Genomic DNA, 23,191 nt, shown 5'->3' with positions numbered 1-23,191 from the left:
GATGAGCCAACAAACCCATAGGCTAAGTGGACGGCTTCCCTCCTGCTCCCCAATTCAAAAATCTGTCTTCACTATTGGAAGCCACCACCCTTCCTCACTTGTACTCCATAGACTGAGGCCTCTTCCTTCCTCCAAGCTTGCCCCTCCAGGAGGCCCCCTGAGCTGACTGCTCCCTGGCCTGAGTGACCTGGTGGTAGAGATACCTTCGTAAGGTAGAGAGGCTGGGCTAGATGACCTCTGAGGTCCTTCTAGTGACCAGACCAGGTGACATGTTACTGAAGCATTGTTTTCCCATGCTCCCTTCCCCACTACCTGCCAGTCTGTGCCACCAGTCCTGTCTAGTGCCTCTTGGTCACATCAGCAGTCCTGGTCACTATTTCTGTCTTTTGGCCCTTCATCCAGGATGGGACCAAAGGGACTCCAAACTTCACCACTGTGCTCCACGTAGCTAACTCTCTTGAGGGACGCTGGCTAGTCCAGCACTCAGCCCCCTGTCTCCCTCCCACTTCTCCCTCCCAAACCAAGAAGCTGCTACCCTGGGGTTCACATACTGCCTGAAATTGAAGAGTGGGGTAGTGACCCAGCCCAGCGCCTCAGGTACCCGTCGCTGCTTATTGGCCTCCGAGGAGCTCCCAGGTGGGGGGATGGGCAGAGCATAGAGAGTGGCACACAGTAGGGTCTCCCGAGGCAGCCGGTTCACCTGCACTGGGAAGCAGATCCTAGGGAGGACAGGAGACCAAATCAGGAGGCTTCAAGGGACAGGCAGCCTGGGAAGTCAAGTAGAAGCAGAGAATTCTGCCTCCCTCTTAGGGTGTCAGAGGTGTGTTCCTGGATGTTGCGAGGGGAACCTTCTTGATGAACCAGGATGGTCCGAAACTATGCAAAACCTCTACTAGAAGCTCCTGGAAGCACACAGTGTCTCTGGGGCCAGTAGACACAGCCAGCAACAGGAACTTCCCTGATTTCAAGACTACGCCTGGTACCTGACAGGACTCAGCTGGAGCCACCTCAGAATCCAGCCTCCTTCCCTCGAGGGCAGGACTGGTGTGGAGGGTCAGCAGAGCTGCTCCTGTGTCCTCTCTTTCCATTTGACAGTCCCCCCCCCCCCCCCGCCGCCAACCCCGATAAGAGACACCAGGAAGAAGCACCATGTTCTCTGCCCTCAGTTCACCCTCCCCCACAGCCCTCCCCCTCATTGGTGTCCCTTCTCCTAGCTCCAGGGACACATGGTGGTTTTTTCTCACCCCCAACAAACTCAAAGCTAAAGGGACAAAGCGAAGGGGCTTCTTGAAGTCCCCAAATGGTCAGAAAGCCAACTGGCAGGGACAAAAGGAAAGGACTGAGAGAGGCAGGCCGCTGGCTCCACGCGCCCAGATGTCCCCTCCTGGGCAGCTCTGCCTGGATCACACCCGCCACTCCCTGCGCTCAGGATGAAGAGCTGCAGCTGGGGGAGCTGTGGAAAGAGGGAGGACCCGCCATACCTTTCCCGGAAGTTATCCCTGGACCAAAGTCCACACTGCCACACCCTCCTGCTGCCCAGGCCCAGCAACTTTCACACCCAGAGGGCACAGAGGCAGGAGGCCACCCCCAAGGTCAGCAGTTTCAGATAAAACAGCTCCCCTGCACCCACAGTCCCTTGCCAGTCTCCTCCAGGGGACTCTCTACCTAGGTGAGGTACTGCTCCTGCCTGTCGCCACAGACTGGCACAGCCCGCTGCGTCCCAGCTGCTGCTACCCTGGGGGCCCCACAGCTATAATTAGGGCCCCTCCAGCAGCCAGAGAACATGCCAGCCAGGGTTTGGCTAGAAGCGACAGAGCATGGGCCTATTTTGAGAGTTAGCTGATCCCTGTACTGCGGCAACGGGAGACAGAACCAGCTGACCCTGATGCCCAAGGAGAGGGAGCTGGTCCCCAGCCCTTTCTTGCCGCCCAGGAAGGGAGGAGCTTCCAGCAGTGTCTTAAGGAAAAGGAGAATGAAGAGACTTTCTTGCTGAGACCATAGCACTAGATGCAACAAAGGCACCCAGTTCCTCAGGCCCTGAATGTATCTGGTATGCCTGTCCCCAGGACATTCGCCCAGGGTGGCTCAGGAAAACCACCAAGTTGCTGAAGACCTGAACTTCCTGCCTGCCACCATTCCTCAACATCACATCTTCAGGACTGCCTCCTCCAGGGGGGACTCCCAGAATGTGCTGGCAGGTCGAGTCCTGGACTGGCCACTCACAGTCTGAGCCCACTTAATTTATACCTCTGGCCCCACAGTGTCCTCTTCAGGGAAGAGGAGAAACAGCTTCAGTAGTGTGACATGAGCACATACTCTGTACTTCTTGCTATGTGACGCTGTGGTCACTGCTCTGAAACTAGGCTACACAGATACTGTTTCCATGCACAAATACTTCCATGTGTCAATCACTTTATCAGTCACCTGGAACAGAGAAACTGGAACTGAGAGGGCCCCCCAGCTAAGAAGACCACAATGAAGAAGAAAGCATTTGCTATGCACTGGGCGCTGAGCCAGGTATTTTACTTACAGTTTCCTCCTAACTGCTCCTCCAACAACCCTGTAGGGGAGGCCCTATAATTGTCCCCATCCTAGAGTGAATGGCTGCCCAGGATGGCATCTATAGTAAGAAGGAGAGGACGGTAGGCCAAGCTTGTGCTCCAAACCCCCTAGTTTGGTGCCTTCTCCCGAATGCCATGGTCTTGACTAAGAAGGGCCCACATGTATCAGGTGGAGCATCTGGATTGCAGGGCTGAGATCATGCCCTCCACAGGGCCAGCAGCGCCCCAGGAGACTGGCCCTTTAGATTCAAGGTGGAGATCTCAGACCTGGAACAGAATGAGACCCACTGGGCAGGCTGGGCGGATTCTGTATTTCTGATTCTGTCTGAGAAAAGTATCTAAAGTCAATTTCTTGTGGTTCTCCTGAGCCAGAACACTGTAATAGCACCACTCTCCTGGACATCAGCAGTAACTAAGGCCAAAGAAATCCCAAGGGGATAGTGAAATTCAAGGGCCATTTAATGGAATGATCCTGTGTCTCCAAGGAGTATCTCCAGCCCTGATAGTTGTCGGATTTACCAGCAACTGCAGTTATTGCTCTAAGAATTACTTAAGTGTGAGGCTGGGGTTGGAGCTCAGTGGAAGACCACGTGCCTTACACACACCTAGCATGTGTGAAGCCCTGGGGTTCGAGCCTTAGCCCCACATAAAAATAAATAAATAAAATATCGCATTATGTCCATCTACAACTAAAAAAATAATAAAAAAAGAATTACTTAAGTGTGAAGGTTTGCCCAGTTGTCCATCTGTAAAATGTCAGATTCCAACCCTCCCAGCATTTGCAGACTCTGTCTACCAATTTGGTTGTCTTTGGCCTCTCCAAAGACCCTCCTTGGTCTCTTTAATCTGCACTCCAAATACCTGAGTAGCATCTGCAAATGAGGACCCTGACAGTCAGTCTGGGGAAGGGAAGCTGGGAGCCGCAAACAAGAGGTGGTCTGACCATCTGGAGGCGGGGGAATTGGAGACAGCACAGACAAGGCACAGGCAGGCCACACCTGCCGTGCCACCTCACCTCAATTCAAGGCCACCTCACCTCCATTTTCTTCCTGCTTTGCTTGGCTGAACCCCACCTTCCTGACATCAAATTGCCATTATTATTAAATGGTAATCAATATTACCTTTTTTAAAAAAAATTTTTTAGTTGTAGTTGGACATTTATTTATTTATTTATTTTTATGTGGTGCTGAGGATTGAACCCAGGGCCTCACACATGGTAGACAAGGGCTCTTCCACTCGGCCACAATCCCAGCCCCCATCAATACTATCTTGTATTTGTGATTTCATATTTACAACCTGCCTACCTTACTTCAGTGCTGCAACTGCCTCCGAATTAAGCAAATGTCCCCATTTCTCATTTTGAGAAACTGAGGCACAGATGAGCTGGAGAAAATGTAGGATTAGAGTCAGAACTAGAACCAGAGCCTTATTCCATGGCTCCATCTCATTTCTCCAGAAAATCTCCCTTCTCTATCTGTGGGGGACAAAGCTCAAGATCCTTGGCCTTTTCTTTGTTTTTGGCCCATCCCCACCTCCCAGTACTAAGGATTGAACCTGGGGCACTCTACCCCTGAGCCACATTCCCAGCTCTTTTTATTCTTATTTATTTATTTTGGTGCCAGGGATTGAACTCAGGGGCACTCGACCACCGAGCCACATCCCCAGTCCTATTTTGAATTTTATTTAGAGACGGGGTCTCACTGAGTTGCTTAGTGCCTCACTAAATTGCTGAGGCTGGCTTTGAACTCGTGATCCTCCTGCCTCAGCTTCCCAAGCCTCTGGGATTCAGGAGTGCACCACCGTACCCGGCTCACTTGTGACCCTTTTGTCTCAGCCTCCCAAGGACCTGGGATTACAGGTGTGTACCACCACCCCCAGCCACCATTTGCCTATTCTAAGGGAACTCTGGGAAGAAGGGAGAGGATGAGAGTCCCCCAGACTAGTTAAATTCTTTAAGAGAGACAAGATCAAAGCAACGAGATATTATTTAAATTAACAACTAACAGTTACATGGCCCTTTATAGATTGCAAAGAGCTTTTATGGACACGATTCATTGGATCTTCCTAACAACTTGAGAGGTAGAAATTTTACATGTCCCCATTGAAGAGTTAATGAAATGGAGACTTCAGGGTTGATGAGTGACTTGTCTGGTTAGGGTAGCGAGGGAGCCTGGTTTAACCCAGGCATTCGCCCCCAGTCTGCGTCTGTTCATTTGCCCAGGAACATTCCCAGGGATGAGCAGATCCACAGGAGCCGGGGTGGGGGGATGGGGGAACGCTTACTGCTGGTCCCAGATGATTAGGTGGAAGAGATACTTGGAGAAGTGGGCTCTTCGGGTCTGCAGCGGGCTGCACAGCTCCTTGCCGCCATGGCTGAGGGAGCAGGAGAGGTAGAAATCTTCATAGCTACGAAAGACAGAAGGAAGTCAACCCCCAAAACCCGTCTCAGTCACCCAAACCTTTGCATCCCCTTCCTGCCAAACCCCACTTCCCCCCAGTAGAAGTGCTCTGTTTCTGGAAACTGAAACATGGGTCAAGGTCAGGCCAACCAAGCATTATTGGAGGAAGCATGCTCAAAGAGAAGTCTGAATCCCTCTGCTGATAGCAGACTCCCGGCTGAGCATTGAGATTTTTCTTCCTATAACGGGAATGGCCATCCAGCGCACTCTTCAAGGTCAGCTTCAGTCCGGGGTGTGCCCGAACACATATGCATGTGTATGTTTGTGTGGGTGCGTGCACGCGTGTGCATACATATGCGCACAAGAAAGCGGGTGGGGGAGGAAAACGACATATGCGGCCATGAATGCCAACACATGGGGGTCCCTGTGGCTCATGACAGGTGCCTGACAGAAGAGGTCAGAGAAGGCCCCGGTTTCCCAGGCTGCCTCCTTTGTTCTCTGCCAATCGCCCAGAGGAATACATTAAGTGAGGAACAAAGAGAGAAGGGGAAGGGAAGAGAGGGGGAAGGGGCCCGGTAAGAGTGGGGTGGGACCAAATGCCTATTCCCCCAGGCCTCGGATGCTGGGGACCCAGTGGAGGAGCTAAGGATTACCAAATGAACGGTCTCCTCCACCCACCCACCCCTGCAGGCCTAAGGAACCCCAGACAAAGGGTTATCCCCCACCTCCCCGCCCCTCCCATTGTGCTGTCTGCAGGGGAGTGCAGTCATTGGCCTGGGGCACGCACTCTATCTGGGAACTGGCCATCTGTCGCATGTCTCCCTCAGCCGGCCTTGGATCTGGAGGGGGCAGGGATGCTGAGGCAGACAGCGCTGAGAAGGAATGGCAGGTGCTTCTCCATCTCCGGGAGGACCTTCACTCTCAGCAGTGTCCCAGCCTGGATTCCCCTCGGGCACTTGGCTCACCCCCTCAGCCCTGTTGTACCATAATGCCACACATCCTAGCACGGAGGTGTCATGTGAGGTCACTCGTAGGTAGACAGAAGGGGAGAAGCCAACAGGAAGTTAAGCTGAGGTGGCTCTCTAGAGGTTACTGAGCATCAACTCACCTGGTAGCCCAGGTGATGGGGATACGGTGGGTGGCATAGACAGTGAAGGCTAGGGCCCCAGAGAAATGGCAGGCCTCCTGGACTAGATCATGCTTGCGGCTCCCAGGCACTGCGGTCTGGAAGTCTGCATTGAAGGTATTGCAGTACAGCTCCACAAGGTCCAAGATGGCCGCAGTCAGGGCCTCCACGACCTTCTCTATGAAAGAAAGGGGTCAGAAGGAACTATGAGGCCTCGGCAAGCACCATCTTGTCATCGTGGCACTATCCAGAACGGGCAAGTCTAGGATAGTGGTCCCCAAATGCCCGTCCGTTCCTAACTGCCGTGACAATGCTCACTCATGTATGGTGAAATGGGAAAAGAGGGGAATGTGGTTGTGGCTCAGTGGTAGAGCACTTGCCTACCCTGTGTGAGGCACCTGGATTCCATCCTTAGCACTACACAAAAAATAAATAAAGTTATAAAAAATACAATGACATTATTTTAAAAAGGAAAAAAAGAAATGGGAAAAGAGAAGGAGGGTATCCTGAGCTTTGCATAAAGAAATAAGCTACTTGGTTTCAAACATGGTCCTTGTTTTTACATATTACTGCTTATATTATTGTGTTCAAATATTCTTCCTTTTAGCAAATGATAGTACTGAGAAACTGTCAGTTGTTTCAAAAAGTCATTTCTTGGCAAAGTCAAAAGCTCGCAGGGTTGGGGGAGTAGCTTAGCAGTACAGCACTTGCCTAGCATGTGCAAGACTCTGAGTTTGGCATGTGGAGAGAAAAAAAAAATGCTGGTGATTCTGTGTTGGTCTCCCAAATACTTTTTGGGGCATTTTATTGGTCCATGACACCTAAAAGACTGGGAATCACGGTACGATTTCCAGCAACATAGGCTTTTAAGGCAAAGTTCTGTATTAAAGTCTCAACAGGGAAGTCCTAGAGAAATCCTAGTGAAAAATCCTTTCTCACTCTCCCAAGATCTGTTCTAAATTGGAACCGTAGGGGCTGTGAGCAGCCTGGAGAAGAAGCACAGCCTACGTACTTACGTGGGAGCTTTCCCATCTGGGTGGGAAGGCTGGCTGCACCTCACTCCCCCCCCCACACACACACTTATCCCACCTCATCACCCCTTCCAGGGACACCACAGGAATGACTAGCAACAATAATGAGAAAATGATTTGTGGAAAGCAATGTGGGCTCCAGCTGTGTCCACACCTCGCAGGGAAACACACACACACACACACACACACACACAGAGCAGGCCAAGCTCAGCCACATAAATTAAAGAGGCAGAGCTGGCAGTTTCTAGCTGCTCCTAAGGGACAAAGAGGGACAGCAGTCCCCTTACCTCGGTTTTCCCTCACTGCCAAGATGCTGGGATCCTGTTGGGTAAAAAGAAGAGGGAGGGAGCTTCAGGACCGTGGCCTTTTTCATCACAGCTGGAAAAAGGGCTTTGTACAGCTGCACTCATCTGGGCCAGGCTGGGCTGAAATGTGAGGAGCAGAGACTCCCCAGGGAGGATGGAGTAATGGTTTCTACCAGAGCCGCATGATGGACAGAGGGAGCTGATGGGGATAAAAATCGTCATTGCATCCACCCTAGTAAAAAGCCCAACCCCAGGCCACTCCGCTGAGAGGATCACAGTGTCTGTGTCGCCGGCCCCATCTGCACGGCACACAGCCCCCGCTGTGGCGTCACAGAGCCCCTGGCTCTTGGGGCACACAGCCCCCGCTGTGGCGTCACAGAGCCCCTGGCTCTTGGGACGTTCTCCTCCGGGTTTGGTTTTTGTACCCTGATGGATAAGCAGACCGTGAGGCAACGCCCGGGTGGTTGTGAATAAGCCTTCACTGGCCAGGGCTTGCACAATCCGTCCCAGGGGCAGGCCCTGGCCCACCCTCATCCTTGCGAAGAGGGGATGCACTTGGCATCCATTTTCCAAGAATTCTTGTGTTTGTACTGCTTAAAAGATAGAAGTAGCAAGAAGAGTCTTTTTAGCAAAAGGTCACCTAGTCACCCCAGCAACCAGCAACCAGTAACCTATGAACATTGCTCTCCCACTTCCCCACGTTTACAAATGCCCGGGCCTCTTTACCTTCTGGATTTTGGGCTGCATGCGGGAGGCACAGGGGGGCAGCTGGTTGAGAGCGCTGGTGATCTCAGGGGTTTCCACAGCAGCCAGGGCATTGCAGATGGCCTTGACAGACTGGACCACCCTGTCGGCCTTCAGCGGGAAGTCCCCCTGTGGGAGGCCACACCGTGAGGCTTGGCAGCTCTGCTCTCACACTGGCGGCCCCCAATCCTCCCCCTCCCCACTTAAATGAATGAGTCGGGAAGTGTAGGGGATAATGACTCTAAGGAAGAACTAGTGGAATCCATGCTTCGTGTTCAAACATCCCGCATCCGCAAACAGCAAACAATCTGGTGTTAAATGAGCCAGGCCCACGTTCTCAGCCCATTCGCCCAACCACCTCTCATTCCCAGCCTCATCGGTCTGCCCCTGGCCACTTCTACTATTCAGACATGCACAGGTCTCCCTCAGGGGCCTGCAGTTGGAAGAAAATCGATCTGTAGGGAAGAGTAATGAGGCCAAAGAGACCATGCAGGCCTCCTTGCCCACTTTCTGATTTCTCATAACTCAGTACACAACCTCCAGGCCAACCCATCCCACTTCCATAGATAGCCCATTCTATACTCTTCCCCTGCACCTGGCTCCCGTGTTTCCTCATGTGGAATCCCCTCTCCTGTCTGGCCCTGATTAATTTAAATTAAGGGCCAGAAAAAATTCTACCAGCTCCTTGACAAGGGCTTCCCTGTCAGTGGCCCTCTCCAGCACCCTCCAGGGGCTCCTCATTAACTCCTTGCTGTCCTTTTATCTCGACTCAACTATCGCTTTTTTCTAATCACACGAGCTGCCCAAAGGCTAAGAAATTTCTTATACTTTTCTATCCCTAGCACCTGCCAGCACAGGGAGGGCCACAATTCGCAGAATGGTCAGAGAACTCTCTCCTCGTCATTGCAAAGTTTAAGTAGAGGCTACTGGTGAAGGGATTCTGGCAGTGGGGAGAGGATGAGCTAGACACAGAGTCCAGCTCCCCAGAAGGAAGGATCCACGATGCTAACTAGATCAATGAAGCGAGAGTTGTTTTGATTTTTTTATTTGATTTTGGGGATTGAACCCAAGGGCAATTGACCACTAAGCTACATCCCCAGCTCTTCCCCCACACGCTTTTTTTCCTTTCTAATTTTGAGACAGGGTCTCACCGATTGCTTAGGGCCTCTCTAAATTGCAGAGGCTGGCTTTGAACCTGTGATCCTGCCTCCCACTGGGATTACAGGTGTGTACCACTACGCCCAGCAGGGAAGGTTGTTTTTGAAGGTCACTTCAAAGCAGATTTGCTTTTAGCTTCCTGACATTTGGGCAAATGTTTATTCTCATAATTCTGAGGTATGAGGTTCCTCACCAGTCTAGGTAGAAAGGGCGCTAGCCCCTCTGCATTTGGGACCTTCCACCTCCTGAGGGTTTTCTACCTGTGACACCAGCTCAATGCAACCTTTCAAGCCCAAGGTTCCTGAACACTGCTAGTGGGATGCACACGCCAATGCACATTCAACTGTGGCACTGGGAAGACAACTCTAGTTCCCTTTGCTTGGAGATGTCCTACTCCAGAGACAGGGATCAGCACACACTTCCTGACCTACTTCTTCTATTTGGGAGCGGAACCCCTTTCTACACACTTGCCAGCTGCTCTACAGCCAGTAGTGATCTTGGCTGGCCTGTGAGCTAGGGGGATGGAAAGAAGGACTCTTCCAGCAAGGTTTCAGCTCTACCCAGATGCCTGGTGGTGCTGGCTGGTCCCAGGAAGCCCTGGTAAGAGGCAGAGGAGCTTCCAGCAGCTCCCCTGGGCCAGCTGCAGGACATGTACTCACATCAGCCAGCAGGAAGGCATCCACCTCATTGTGGTAAGTGTCAAACAGAAGACTCAGGGCCTGCCTGGGAGTTGGGGGCAGAGAAAAATCACAGGAGAGGTCACAAAAGACCCAGCTCTGGCAGACCCATTCCTTCCCTCCCTGTCCTCTGCTCAGGGATTAGGCTCTGATGTCAAGGGTTCCCATTCTTTCCAGGTCCCCTACTCACCTGCTGATGGTCTGCTTGACTGGCCTCTCTTGCAGATGGATGAGGTAGTTCAAGGTGGAGGGGCTCTGGTCATCATTCACCTGTGTACAGAGCACTCTGCTCAGCAGGGGTGATGCCCTTATCTCAGCACTCCCACTCCACTCCCCTAACGTGCCCCATATCACTTCTCCACCTCCCCGGCGCTGGGCACCCAACAACCACTCCCCACACGGACCGTCCTGGCCAGGTCACTGCGCACGGCCTTCCGTTCCATGAGTTGTAGCCGGATGTCAACATCAAACTTGCGGCAGTACTGGATATACTCGTGGCTGCCCAAAGCATGTTTGCTGGAGCGGTAGGGGGACAAGGCCATTAGCATCCTAGAGAGTCCTTGGGAAGAGATACATACCTTAGCCTTGGGGAGACAGAACCAGGAAGAAACCGGAGGAGTCCGAGTGGGGCTAGGACCTGTGTTGCAGGCCCTACCCTGGGCTCCTGGAAAATGTCATGGTGGAGTCGGGGAAGGCATAAGGATCTATCCAAACAACCCTGGGCTGTACACATATTGGCTGTCTTAGTGTTTAGTACCTGTGTTGTTATCACTGGTTCATTTCCAGGCTGGGAACTGCTTGAGTGAGTGGGGAAGAGAGGGAGTTTCTCAGGGGACAGCTCTTTACACCCCATCTCTTAGCTTCAGTGTAGAGGACAACCAAGAGAGATCCACTGTGCCCAGGCTCTGGTGTTCCTACCCTCTTTCTATATTAACGACTAAGACGCTGGTCCCAAACAAAGCAAATCCATCATGATTATTCTCACCCAAGTTGATTCTCCCTTCCTCTGGGGGTCCCGCCGGATTTGGACTTCCTAAAAACGTGCATACTATTCACAGTGTTCAAGCATCCAGACAGGAGACTCTCCTCCCCACCTCAATTTAGAGGAGGAGGCCTAGGGAGCCCCTCTGGGACCCAGCCCCTTCCTCACTTCCAAATCACACCTTAATCAGAAAGGAAACCCACAAGAAAGGGCAGAGGGAGTCCCACCTCCAGGCCAACACTGCAACCTGGGCCAGGTCTCAGCAGCTGGGTAACAGGAGCCGGAAACGGACTTCCTTCCTCAGCAGAGCTGGGAATCTAGGCCAAAAATGGAGGGGAGGGGAGGGGAGGGGAGGGGAGGGGTGTGAAAGGGAGGGGAATGTGCAGAAGCCAGTGGAGGTGCAGGACTGGAGGCCAATCCAAATCCAGTCAGGATTTAGGGGATTCTCCACATCCTGAGGGGCCTGGCCTCTAATCTGGAGCCCAAACTGCTAAGACTGAAGAGCAGCCAAAGCCTGGGGGTAGGGAGGCGGGGCAGAGGGGCAGGCCCTGGCGGGAGTGTCTAGGAGGAAGGAAGAGTGTGGTGGGGGTGGGGGAGGTGGCAGGAAACCCAACCCTCCCCTAGGAGTGTCTCAAGGTCCTTATCTGAGAGCAGCCTGCATCCTGGACCAGCACTCCCCACCACCACCACCAATATCAGCCCCTCCTGCCAGGCATGGAATAGGAATCCTGAGGGGTTCCTCGGGACTAGTGACTTTCTGAAACTTCCAGAGGGTCCTTGCCACCCCTACTGCAGGGCAGTTGCCCTATGTCAGGAGCCTGTGGCTAGGTCAAGAACTTTCAGGAGGTGAGAGGCTGCTGGACCAGGTCTCCAGGGGCCTGCTTGACCTTCTCTGTGGAAGGCTTTCTTTGGGTGCATTTAAGACAGAGTGGAAGGGGTGTGACCCTAGGACCACTGACCCTGTCCCACTACGTTGGTAATATTCTACCTGGGTCTTGGCAGAGAGGCAGAACCTGACATCTCCTACTACTTCTGGACTTAGGGGCTTCAGGACTAGGGGTGCTGCAAGGGAAATGGTGGGACGTGTCTAATCCAGAGCCCCATTAAGACCTCTCTTTGGGCTGATCTTTTCCTGCTGGTATTCACTGACTGCTCACTGGGTCCCTCTCACATTTAATCCTCACCAATATTTTTGGGGGGGTGCTGTGGATGGAACCCAAGGTCTCATGCATGCTAGGCAAGTGCTCTACCACTGAACTACACTCCCAACCCAAACCCTCATCATTCTTTTCTGAGGACACTGAAAGTCAGACTTCACAACGAGTTCATGGCAAGCCAAAATTCAAGCCAGCGTAATGGTGTTTCCCAGCGCCCAACTGACCCACGATGGCCCTTGTTTCCTCCAACAGTGGAGGCTGCCTAGGGCTTCCCTGTCACAACATCATGACCTCAGACCCCTATTATTACCTCTAGGGGAAGTAAGGACATAAGTAAGAACCACATGGGGCATGTTTGAATGTGTCCCCGGAGTTGTGGGGCTTGTCAAAGACCCCACAATATCCCTAAGGTTGAAATCAGTCAAAAAAATGAATCTCCATTCCTGACTACCAATCCTGTGGTCTAGTCACGGGTGACCATCTTGGTATCTAGACCTGCCTGCAAGAAGGAGTGAGTGGCGGTGCCCAGCAGGCTCTTCGATGGAAGGAGTGTGGCTTTCACCTTTCTCTACTCCCAGGGCCTGCTTCTTCCAAGTGGCTGGAAATGCTGGGCAGTGGCCAACCTGATCTGTCTGCTGCCACACAACTGTACCAGCCAGGGGTGGGAACCTTGCCTCTGCCTCCCCTGCAGCCCAGCCCTCCAGAGCCCTGGGGTAGCAGAAAGGGGGCTGCTTCAGCTGGTCCACATCACACTTTCCAGGGACGCTGCCTTCTGCAGAGGGCACTGGCTGAAGAGGAGCTGGAAGCCAGCCTTTGGGAGGAGGACAACCCGCTGCATGGGCCAGCGGGACAAAGGAGTGTTGGCAGGGGAAGGGGAAGACAGCAACTGTATTTTCTCCCCTAGGTTCCGCGAGGGTGCCTCTGCCTAGTCCTGCTACCTCAGCTGTGAAGACACCGCACATCCTGTGGAGAGGAGAAACCACCCTCCCCCAGTATGCACATCTCTTCGAGCAGAAGTCTGCAAGCAGATAGGACCTCAACTTTGCCTAATCCCAGCTCCAAGCACTTTCCACAGCAGATTTGGCTTAGGATCCAGCCAACTCTGCTGGAAAACGGAGCTCCTGGGGAAAGCGCAACGTGGCCGGGAGTGTGCCCAGAAAGCAGGAGTCCTGACTGCAGGGAGGGGGCGGAGCTGCCAGTGCAGGAGCCTAGCCCTCTCCCAAGCCCTACACCCCAGGCCTCCAGAAGGCAGGTGCTGCCCCACCCACAAGCCTCTGCCCCCTTTCACTCACTTCTGAAGGAACTCCTCCAGCCCACAGGGCTTTAGTACAAAGTCCCCCACGTCCACTTCCCTCAGTTCATCGTGGGTGTAACACAAGGTCTGGTAGATGAGCAAGTCTACTGTGGAGGAGCCTGAAAAGAGCAGGGTCGGGAAAGCAACGGTGGTGGGCAAGGGGTAAGCAGGGCTCAGCCCCTATTGATCTCCTGTCCCCAGTAAGCCCTCTCCAGCATCACTGCCAACCACATGATGCAGGCAAACAAACAGCTTGGGGTTTAAGAAAGTGGCTGTGGACACAGAAAGATGGCCCCGGAGACAGTCTCTTTCCCACTGCTCTCCATCCCCATGGTCCACAAGGTGAGGTGGGATGGAGACCAAAGGTTCATAACTACAGTCCAAAACATAGCTACCCCTCCCCCAGTTCACATGCCCTCCCTAACTTACAGTTGCAGGTGAAAGTGAGTGGCTCCCGAAGGCTGTCACACAACACTGTCACCTTCAGGTTGACCTCATCCCCAAGGTGTTCTGGGCTTGGGGTTACAGCGCTCCAGACATATCCGGTGAGGGAGTAGTCTTGGATATCAGAGCCAGATCGAAGGCTGTGCAGGAAGAGGGAGAAGGGCCCTTGCTGTGCCTTCAGAGAGTAGTCGACAAGAGATTTGTGGGAACCCTCCTGGCCAAGGGTCCCTCTGTCCCCACTCAGCTTAGCCCTCTGGGTCTGCAGGCCAGACTGGGAGCTGTGGGGAGGCAGCTTGTGGGAAACTGGCCTCTTCATTCTCTGCTACAGTTGCAAAATATTTCCCACAGTGGAACAGCAGAGAGAGTTCCAAATGACAAAGATTTCCATATTAAGTTTAACAGAAAACTTTGATGAATCCATTTCCTTTTTTTTTTCAGTTCAAGAGAACACTCTTATTTTACCTGGGGTGCATCTGCTCCTAAGGGCCACTGAGGGTCAGGGCCTAAAGTGGTGAGGTCGACTGGACTGTTGGATGAATTTTATGAATTTTAATAAAAATATGAGGCTTCTAAGATTTCAAAAACCCTGCAGACACCTGATCTGGGAGGCATCTCATAGCTCTGAATTGAGGCTCTTCTTCCTTCTAAAGTAAGTTCAGAAATGGGTGACCCTCCTCCCCCACCCCAATCCTCCAAGCCCCCACCCATTCTTGAACTCTTACATATCCAACATGTGGCAAAACGCGGCAACTTCCTCGTCTCTCTCCTCTGAGACTTCAAACAACTCGTGGCCGTTGGCAACAGTGTGGTGCCGGGAGACCACCTTGAAGGGAAGAGCAGCCCACTCAGTGCCTTTCCCCTATAGCACCCCCTTCCTGAAGGGACTCCCACATCTAGGGGTGAAGACTTTCCAGCTCTTCGATACAGTGAAAGGGGCATATGAAAATATAGAAAACCCATAAATACACTTGTGTGCCATCCTGGGAGACCAACAGCCACATTAAAAGAGAAGAGTTGACGCTTGGGCTGAGTATGGAAGTGGGGTGCCGTGGACAAGTCTCTGACCAGCTCGGGGCAGCCAGGTGGGCCATGTGCGGCCATGCGGGGCGAGAGTTTTCTTGGGGAGGCTCCCAGAGGTGAAGTGGGAGTTGATCTGGTGGCCATTTATCCCAGCCCTTCCACTGAGACCAGGGCAGATAGGGGTTCCAGATGGTCCCAGGAGGGGCTTGGCCCTCTGACACCCCAGAGGTGCAAAGGGAGCTAGATCTAGAGCCCTTTGGTAGACGATGACTCAGACACATGTGCCTTCTCCGTAAGTGCTATTTGAGGAAGAAAGTGTCAAAGCAGAGGTCTGGGCAGGACAGAACCTGGGAGAAAGTTTGGCTCCCTCCAGCTGGCTCCAGAGCTTGCTGGTTCTGAAGGGCTGGAACTTGGACAGCCTGCCCTGGCTGGCCTACCTCTTCTCCCAGAGCATGGTGTGGTGCTGGGGTTGTCAGACAAGACCCACAACTGTTTCCCATCCATAGCTGCTCTCAGTCACCCAGGAGGGGCCTAAAGAAGTCCTCAAATAAGCCTCAAGGAGGAGAAAGTAGGGGCAAGTTGCTGACAGGTTGCTGCCTGACAACCTGCCCAGGTCGGCCATCCCAGAGAAGGAGGCCTGCGCTCCAGGGAGTCTCAGCCTGCTGCAGGAAAGGCAGCCGGTTCTAACAGCTGCTTCCAGGGCGGAGCCTGATGCTCGGGTCTGTGCACACCACACCACCAGCACCTCTCATCTCTCACCCTCCCCACTGGCTGTTTTCAGGTCCTCCCTGCCCCTCAGGGCAGATGGCAGCAACTGAGCTCCTCATTTGAATATGTGACTGTTTTCTCTGGGTGACCCTCTCAGCAGCCTTGCTCCCCTGGCTGTGTGGGGTGGGGGACACAGAGGGGAGGGCAGTCGTAGGGGCAGTTGGCATGTGAGGCCCTGGCTCTGCCAAGTGCATGCCTGTGTCCCGGACAAAACAATAGAACCACTGTCAGCAATTAACCCACAAAAGAGAGAGAGACAGAGAGGAGAGGGAAGCGCAGGCAGGAGAGGGAGAGGGGCAGAACAGAATGGCTACTGAAGGCCATTTTCATGCCCTTTCCGTACCACTCACTGGCACTGGAGGAAAACAAAAGCCACTTACGTTTGCCCGGCTGGCAGGCCCTGGTGCCATCTCCCGATGCTGGCTGGGGGAGTCTGCCAGGCAGAGGCTGGCAGCGGGGGTACCAGGCTGGCATTTGGAGCCAACCATTTCCAGAGATGGCTCAGCAGGCCTGGGATGAGGGTCCCTCCGGCTGGAAGCCCGGCGAAGGCGGGGTGGGGGTACAGGCTGAGGGCCCAAGGGATCCCCCCTCCCGGCGGGCTGAGCCCCTGCCCCCAGCTGAGGTGGGGAGGACCAAGGCCGCATTTCCCCTCCAAATTGGCAAGAGACGTTTGCTCTGCCCGTGCTTCTTCAAGGAGCCTTCAGCCAGGGCTCCCTCTTAGAACTCTGATGACACTCAGGATGGGGGAAGGGTGAAGGAGTAGAGGAGGCAGGAGAGAGGACAGAGCTGACCACCTCCCAGGGTGGCCTGAGCAAGGCCCAGCTCTGAGCAAGGAACAGGAATCTCCCAGTCCCTATAAATAGCGGGAGCAGCCCCACCTCTCAGAGCAGGGCCTTTAAAAAGCCCTGAGCTCTGGAGCGGTGGCTTATCCCAGGAGCTGGTTCTGCTTTTGGGGGGACTCTCTCAGCAGAGGAAGGAAGGACTGAGTAGCTCTTCAGAACTGGGATGGATCCCAAAGGCTGGGTGTGAGGTGGGAAAGCCCCAGTGCCCCTTGGACAATGGATAAGGAGGAAACGGGGATGGAATGAAGAGCCACAGAAGTCGTCAGCCCTGGGGGAGGACGCCTGACACCTTGAGGCCACGGTGGGCAGGGCCAAGGGTGACACACAAGGCAGGCTTTAGGTCCCACCCATGGAGATGCTGTGGACACACTTCTCTCAGCCAGAAACAGACCAAAGCTGCCCTGGAGCCCACCTGGGGCGAAACGGAGAGACTTTGCTACTTTATACTACATAGTGATGCAAGTCAAATTACTCTCATGATTCTATGTTTTTTCTAAATATTTTCACTAGGAAAAGAGTGGGTGGGATGGATAGCAGTGAAGACACACACAATATGCGACTGTACTTGGTACAATGAACTGTACACTTAAAAATGGTTAAGATGGTTAAGTCTTGTGTTCTGTAGTTCTTACCACAACAAAAGGGACAGACAGGGGAGGTTGGGCACAGAGGGAGAGGGAGAGGGAGGAAGAGGAGGAGAAGAGGGGGGCTTTGGGACAGGGAGACCAGGGTTGGATGCCAGCTCTGCCATGTCTTGACGTGGGGCTTTGGACCATCAGGCAGGGTTGTTGTGGAGACCTGGATCGGGATCTGGTATTCAGTGAGCACTAAACAAGTGGCTGATATTATGAATGAGCCTCGAGGTTGCACAGCGCTTTGTCAGAGCAGGGCCTCAGGCACCGGAAACAACTTGCTTAAGTCCACAGGGCCATTCACCCAGAGTTAGTGACAAATCCCCTAACTCCTGGTATAGTCCTTACATGATGAGGTCAGCACATGCTAGGAACCAGGGTTCCAAAGCTCCTAACCCCAGAAAGTCTCTTTTGGCTAAGAGACACGAAGAGAGATTCATCAATAATCTGATGTAGGTGACATAGTCTGGGCTCGTGCCCATTTCTTCTTTACTGGTGTCCCTCTCCTGCCCCCCCCACAACACAATCAAGCCCACCTTGGACCTTTACCCACCAGGGCCCAGATTCCCGATGGCAGAAGAGGGGAGGAGAGGACTAAAGGGTGAGTACTTGGCAGATTTGAACTTGGAACAGCAAAGAAGAGGGCCTGGTCCTTGTTTCTGAATGACATGGGAAAAGGGGAACAGAAGAAATACAGTGAGGTCCTCACCGGAGCAGCAGAAATCCGGCGGTTCTTGCCTGGTGTCGCATTCTTCCGGTTGGCATAGCGGGAGGCATAGGTTCGGGGAGGCACCTGAGGGGGCATGGTCTTGCTCCGGGCCACAGGTTTTCCAGGGGTGTCCTTGCTGAAATCCAGGGGCCCTCGGCCTTCCTTCCAGTCCCGAGTGGCATCCCGCAACATCTCCGCATCATAGGTTGACTTCAAGTTGAGCCTTGTAATTGCGTCATTGATACCATCATAATCCACAGACCCCAGCAGGCGCCCCTGCCCCCCATTTCCTGGCAACTCTTCCTCTTCCAGGATCCGGTGCCCCAACAGTTTGTTAGGGGGTTGTTCCACCAAAGAAAAAGTGTTGATGTCATTGGGCTGAGAGATTTTGGAGGATGAGGGGGACCCCTTTCTGGGAGGCAGGGGAGGGGTATCGCAGATAGAGACTCGGGGAGGCAAAGGAGGTGGGGACAGTTTCTTGCAAGAGTCATCTACATTCCCTGGTCCCGGGGACAAAGAGAGGTCCCTATCGGAACCATCAAAAATGTAGAGATAGTCTCCAGACAGTGAGCCTTTGGGCCAGGGATCTGGGCCAGGCTCGGGGCCCGGGGAGGTAGAGTGGTTGGGCGGCTCTTCCTGTGGGGAGAGCGAGTTGTAATTGAGGGTAGGATCAGAGCCAGAGAGACCCCGTAACAGCTTGAGGTCACCCCGCCTTGCTGCGGGCTTGTGGTAGAGGTCTGAGACAGGCTCATCCCAGCTGATGAGAGAGGGCTCCAGGTTCTGCTTAGCCCTGCTCTCCTCCTTATCATGCCGGAGACGGGACAGAGCATCATACTCCATCTGCAGGGCTTCTGCCATGGCCAGTTCTTTGCGGCTGATCCCCACTGACTCCAGGGACTTCCAGTGCTCCCCATTGTCCTGAGTCGAAGACATGGTGAGGACGGGGGCACGCGACAGAAGGAAGCTTTCTACTTCCTACCAATGTCAGGACTGGAGGGCTGAAGCATGGTGTCTGGATACCTGCAGAGGAGGAGTAAAAATATCATTCAGCCACAAAGAGAGACTCATTAAGCAGCTGATGTAGGTGACATAGTCTGGGCTCGTGCCCATTTCTTCAGTGCCTACCACAGATGGGAAACAGAGAGATGGAGGAAAAATGAGATACCAGGTCAACTTCATCTATTATATCCATCCCCCCACCCACTCATCTATACATGTCTCCATCTCTGGTCACTAACTCCTATCTTCATCTCTCTCCTGTATGCCCCAAGGAAAGAGAGGGGTGCCTTTCATCAGACAAGAAGAAAAATTTAGAGGAGCCAACTCTCCAGTTTAAAGGGGATGAACGTGGTGGCTTATGCCCATAATCCCAGGGACTCAGGAGGCTGAAACAGGAGGATTGCCAGTTTGAGGCCAGCCCGAGCAACTCAGAGAGACCCTGTCCCCAAATAAAAAATAAAAAGGGCTGGGGATATAGTTCAGTAGTAGACCATCCCTGGGTTTGATCCCCAGAATTGCAAAAATAAAAAAATTTTTAAAAAAGAGGACAATTGTCTAGGGATGTAGGAGGGCACAATGGCAGAGCACTTGCTAGCATGCAGGAGGCCCTGGGTTCAATTCCCACACTGCAAACAACTGGTAACCTACCCAAGAAAATTGAAAGCATATATCCACACAGATTTAGAAATATTCACAAATATTCACAGAAGCCTTATTGCAATAATTCCAAACTGGAAATGACCCAAATGTCCATCATCAGGCAAACAACTTTTTAAAAAATGTGGTATGTCTATGTGTTTACAATTGAATACTTCTCAGCAAGGAAAAGGAATGAATTATTGATTAATGCATGCACATGGATGAAAAACAAATTAGCTATGCTGAGGGCTGGAGATACAGCTCAGTTGGTAGAGTGCTTGCCTTGCATGCAGCAAGGCCCTGGGTTCAATCCCCAGCAACACACACACACACACACACACATCAAATAAGATAATATTCTATCCATCTACAACTACCAAAAAAAAAAATTTTTTTTTAAATAATAAAATGTGGCTCAGTGGTAGAGCACTTGCTTCTTTTCCAACCCCATGTATCGGCACAACCCTCTTCTGCTCATGTGCCAACCACTGATCTCCTCCAGGGTGATGTTACTGGATTTCCCTTCACTTCTCTGTACTTCAACCTCTTGACCTTATGTGGTTTCTCTCTTCAGCCCATCAACAGGCCTCTTCCAGCCTTAAAAACAAAACGGGATCTGTCACCCCCACTACTTATAACCTAAACACCTTCCCTTGCTGCTTGGTCCTCTGCTCTCTTCCCTTCTCGCCATCCTTCACAAGAGAGCAGCAATACCTGATGTTCCCCAACTCTCCCTTCCCATGCCCTCTTTAACTGACTGTCATCTGGCGTTTCCAGCAACAATGCCCAGGCTGCCCGGCTCAGCAGGCACTTCCCTCTGCCCAGAAGTCCCTGCAGCACTTGGCTCTGCGGACCATCCCCTTCCTTCCTAAGACTCTGGCTTTCGATGCAGTTTTCTTTCTTGCTTTTTGCCTCCATCTGTGTCCTCCTCTCCCTCTGCCCAGTCCTGACATGCTGGTGTTGGCTCAGGTTTCCTTTCTTGGCCCTGTGTCACCACGCGACCCCCCTGCTCAGGCAGTCCCATCTATCCCACCACCCACAGGTGCTGGTTCTGAATGTGTATCCCTCCTTCAAGTTCATCTGCCCACCTGAATCTCAAAATCCAGATGGCCCAAACTGAACTGTCACCTTCTTTCCTCCCTACGCCCTGCTCCTCCCTCCTGACTCCTGAGAGGCATATTCTACCCCCAAGCTAGAAACTCAACAGACACCCTAGTGTCCTCCCTCCTTCAGCCCCCACATCCAATCACCAAGAACTGCCAAGTCTCTTCCCCTTCAGGACTTCCCCGGACTAGGGCTCCCTTCCATCCTAACGGGGCTGTCCTAATTCAGGCCCTTATCTCCTCTCAGTACAATAGCCTCCTAACAGTCCTTCCTCCTCCTAATCTTCCCATCTCCAAGGCTTTCTCTACAGAGCAGCCTGAGGGCTTTCTGAAGTGTAAATTGGATCATCTCACTCCCTGCTAACAACCAATCCTTCAAAGGCTCTCTATTTGACTCCTCCGCAAAGCCTTTATCATCTGCCCCCATCTCCCACTCACCTCCAGCTCATCCCCAACCCGTGATCAGTGTGTATTTGATCCCTCTGTGATGTGGCTCAAGTGCTAGCCCTTGAGTTTGGCTGCCCTTCCTGGTCCCATTTGCCTGTGTGACTCTAACTCACCTCTCCGAGATTTGCTAAGAGATCAGGCTAAGAAGTCTTCTCTGAACCCCCAGATTGGATCCCTTCTTTCTGCTCCACACAGCTACCTGTACATATTCCAAACATGGGCTTAAATTATTTTATTCAAAATCACACATTTCGGGCTGGGATTGTGGCTCAGTGGTAGAGGGTTCTCGCCTAGCACGGGCGGGGCCTGGGTTCGATCCTCAGCACCACATAAAAATAAAGGCATTGTGTTGTGTCCATCTACACCTAAAAAATAAATATTAAAAAAAAATTACACGATTCGGGATCTGTCACCCCCACTAAGCTCCTCAAGATCCCAATTCACCTTACTTCCACGGAGAAAGAGGGTACCTGAACATTCTTTGAGAATATTGAATATAAGGGCAGAGGTTTGGTGTCTGGTGTCTGGTGCTGCTGGCACAGACCGGTTTTTCCTGGCACCTCTCTATGTTTTTCCACATGGAGAGGCTGACCAGGATACAGGTGATGTCTTTCCTTAGAGTCCTTCAAACACAGGACTGGGTTTCAAAAGTAACTGGGCTGGGTGTGGCACCTGTAAGCAGGTGTACAGATAGGCAGGAAAACCCCGTGCAATGCCTTCCAGCTCTGAGATTCTTTGACTCAGACCTATGGATTCCCCAAGGTGAATTCCTCAGAGGACTCCAAAGTCACAGAGAATGCAAGGAAAAGCCCCAGGGGTGAGCCAAGCAGGCCCAGCTCCTGAGGCTTTCCCAAGACACAGGAAAGGCCAGCTACCCTCTGTAACCACCATCCCCCTGCCCACCCCCCCCCATCATGCAGGGAAGGAAGCCCAGCCTGTGCTGACACATGTCACACCAGGGGCCAAGCTGGCAGCTGCTCCTTCCTAAAGGCTCACACGGATGCTGAGAGAGTGGGACGCGGTGACGGTGACGAGACAGGACAAACAGCATCCCCTGCAGGTCCACGAGAGCCACCTCCAAAGTGAAGTGAGCATTCAGAGACCAGCAGCCAGGCACAGGGAAAACCAGAGAGGGAAGCAGGAAAGGAGGCAGCCACCAGTCCCAATGACCTTGAGACAGAGCAAGCTGGCTTGCTCTAAGCCCCAAATTTCATTTTCGGGGAGTGGGAGCCAAGTATTTTAGGAATCAGGTCTCCTATTTCCTGCCTCCTCCCTACCCCAATTCAGTTTCTCTGAAGCAGCCTCTACTGGGTTGACACATTGGAAACTGCTCTAGTCCCTTAGTCCTTAAGGGCTACGAGGGATTCCATTAAAAAAATACATATACATAGAGTCACATAGGTCTCAGGAGAGAGGGTAGGTGAGTGAGGGCCTCTGTCCTTCTCTTCCACAGCCCATCCAGGAAGAGGTATCTGAGGCCAGCACCGCTATCACACAACCCCAAGAGCACGCCACACTTTGTATTTTATATCAGTGGCATCCTGACAAAGAAACCAAGTGAATGGCGCCCCCTGGAGTTGTGCACATTGGCAGTCCTGTGTTGTCTCCTAGTGTCCATCTCTCAAGAGAACAGATGGAAATGATCGGAAAGGTCAGTTTCCTATCCCCACCTGCATGTGCTGCTTTGTGCTCACTTGAGCGCTCTCTCTTCTCTCTTCTCTCTCTCTCTCTCTGCTTCACCACTTTGCCTCTAGTCATTCTCCTATGTAAACACGATGCCCTTAGCACACCTACAAAATTTCACATTGATACAACATGATCTAGCATACAGCCCACACCTGAATGACTGCAATCATCATCTGGGAAATGTTTCAAACACATAAATTCCTGGCCCCTCCCGCTGGAGGCTCTGATTCAGTAGGGCGAATCCCTGGACTCCGTATATTTCCAGAGCACCCCCCACCCCACCCCCGCCAGGTGATTCAGAAGTGCAGCCAGATTTCAACCCACAGACAAGGGTTTCAGAACCCGTAGGAAGATAAGAAGAAACCGAACAGAAGGGGACATGTTTAGGCCGAGCAGGTCGGTGCCAGGGTCTAAGCAGCACCAGACACCAACCTCAGTCTACACAGCTGCCCACAGATGGCTGGGGGC

General features: G+C 52.7%; 1 protein-coding gene across 2 annotated transcripts in view; it reads right to left on the bottom strand.

Annotated features, from left to right (window-relative positions):
* Pik3c2b (phosphatidylinositol-4-phosphate 3-kinase catalytic subunit type 2 beta) overlaps positions 1-23,191 on the bottom strand; it is a 62,717-nt gene that overhangs the window by 23,591 nt on the left and 15,935 nt on the right. The window contains exons 2-13 of one of the 2 annotated variants that reach the window (XM_046463122.2): positions 17,850-18,869; positions 14,601-14,701; positions 13,864-14,018; positions 13,433-13,553; positions 10,406-10,517; positions 10,192-10,271; positions 9,984-10,047; positions 8,149-8,295; positions 7,405-7,438; positions 6,069-6,264; positions 4,845-4,967; positions 552-719 (exon numbers count right to left, since the gene is read on the bottom strand). In XM_046463122.2, coding sequence (XP_046319078.1) covers positions 552-719; positions 4,845-4,967; positions 6,069-6,264; positions 7,405-7,438; positions 8,149-8,295; positions 9,984-10,047; positions 10,192-10,271; positions 10,406-10,517; positions 13,433-13,553; positions 13,864-14,018; positions 14,601-14,701; positions 17,850-18,782 — 2,234 coding nt within the window. In that variant the 5' untranslated portion in view covers positions 18,783-18,869. Of the gene's footprint in view, positions 1-551; positions 720-4,844; positions 4,968-6,068; positions 6,265-7,404; positions 7,439-8,148; positions 8,296-9,983; positions 10,048-10,191; positions 10,272-10,405; positions 10,518-13,432; positions 13,554-13,863; positions 14,019-14,600; positions 14,702-16,046; positions 18,870-23,191 lie in introns of those variants that run through there. The other variant, XM_058585612.1, reaches the window with a different exon arrangement.

The sequence above is a fragment of the Marmota monax genome, unplaced genomic scaffold (assembly GCF_021218885.2).
Source record: "Marmota monax isolate L192 unplaced genomic scaffold, Marmota_monax_Labrador192_F-V1.1 WCK01_AAM20220418_F8-fsc00099, whole genome shotgun sequence".
Taxonomy (NCBI): Eukaryota; Metazoa; Chordata; class Mammalia; order Rodentia; family Sciuridae; genus Marmota; species Marmota monax.
This window is presented reverse-complemented; position numbering and strand designations above follow the sequence as displayed.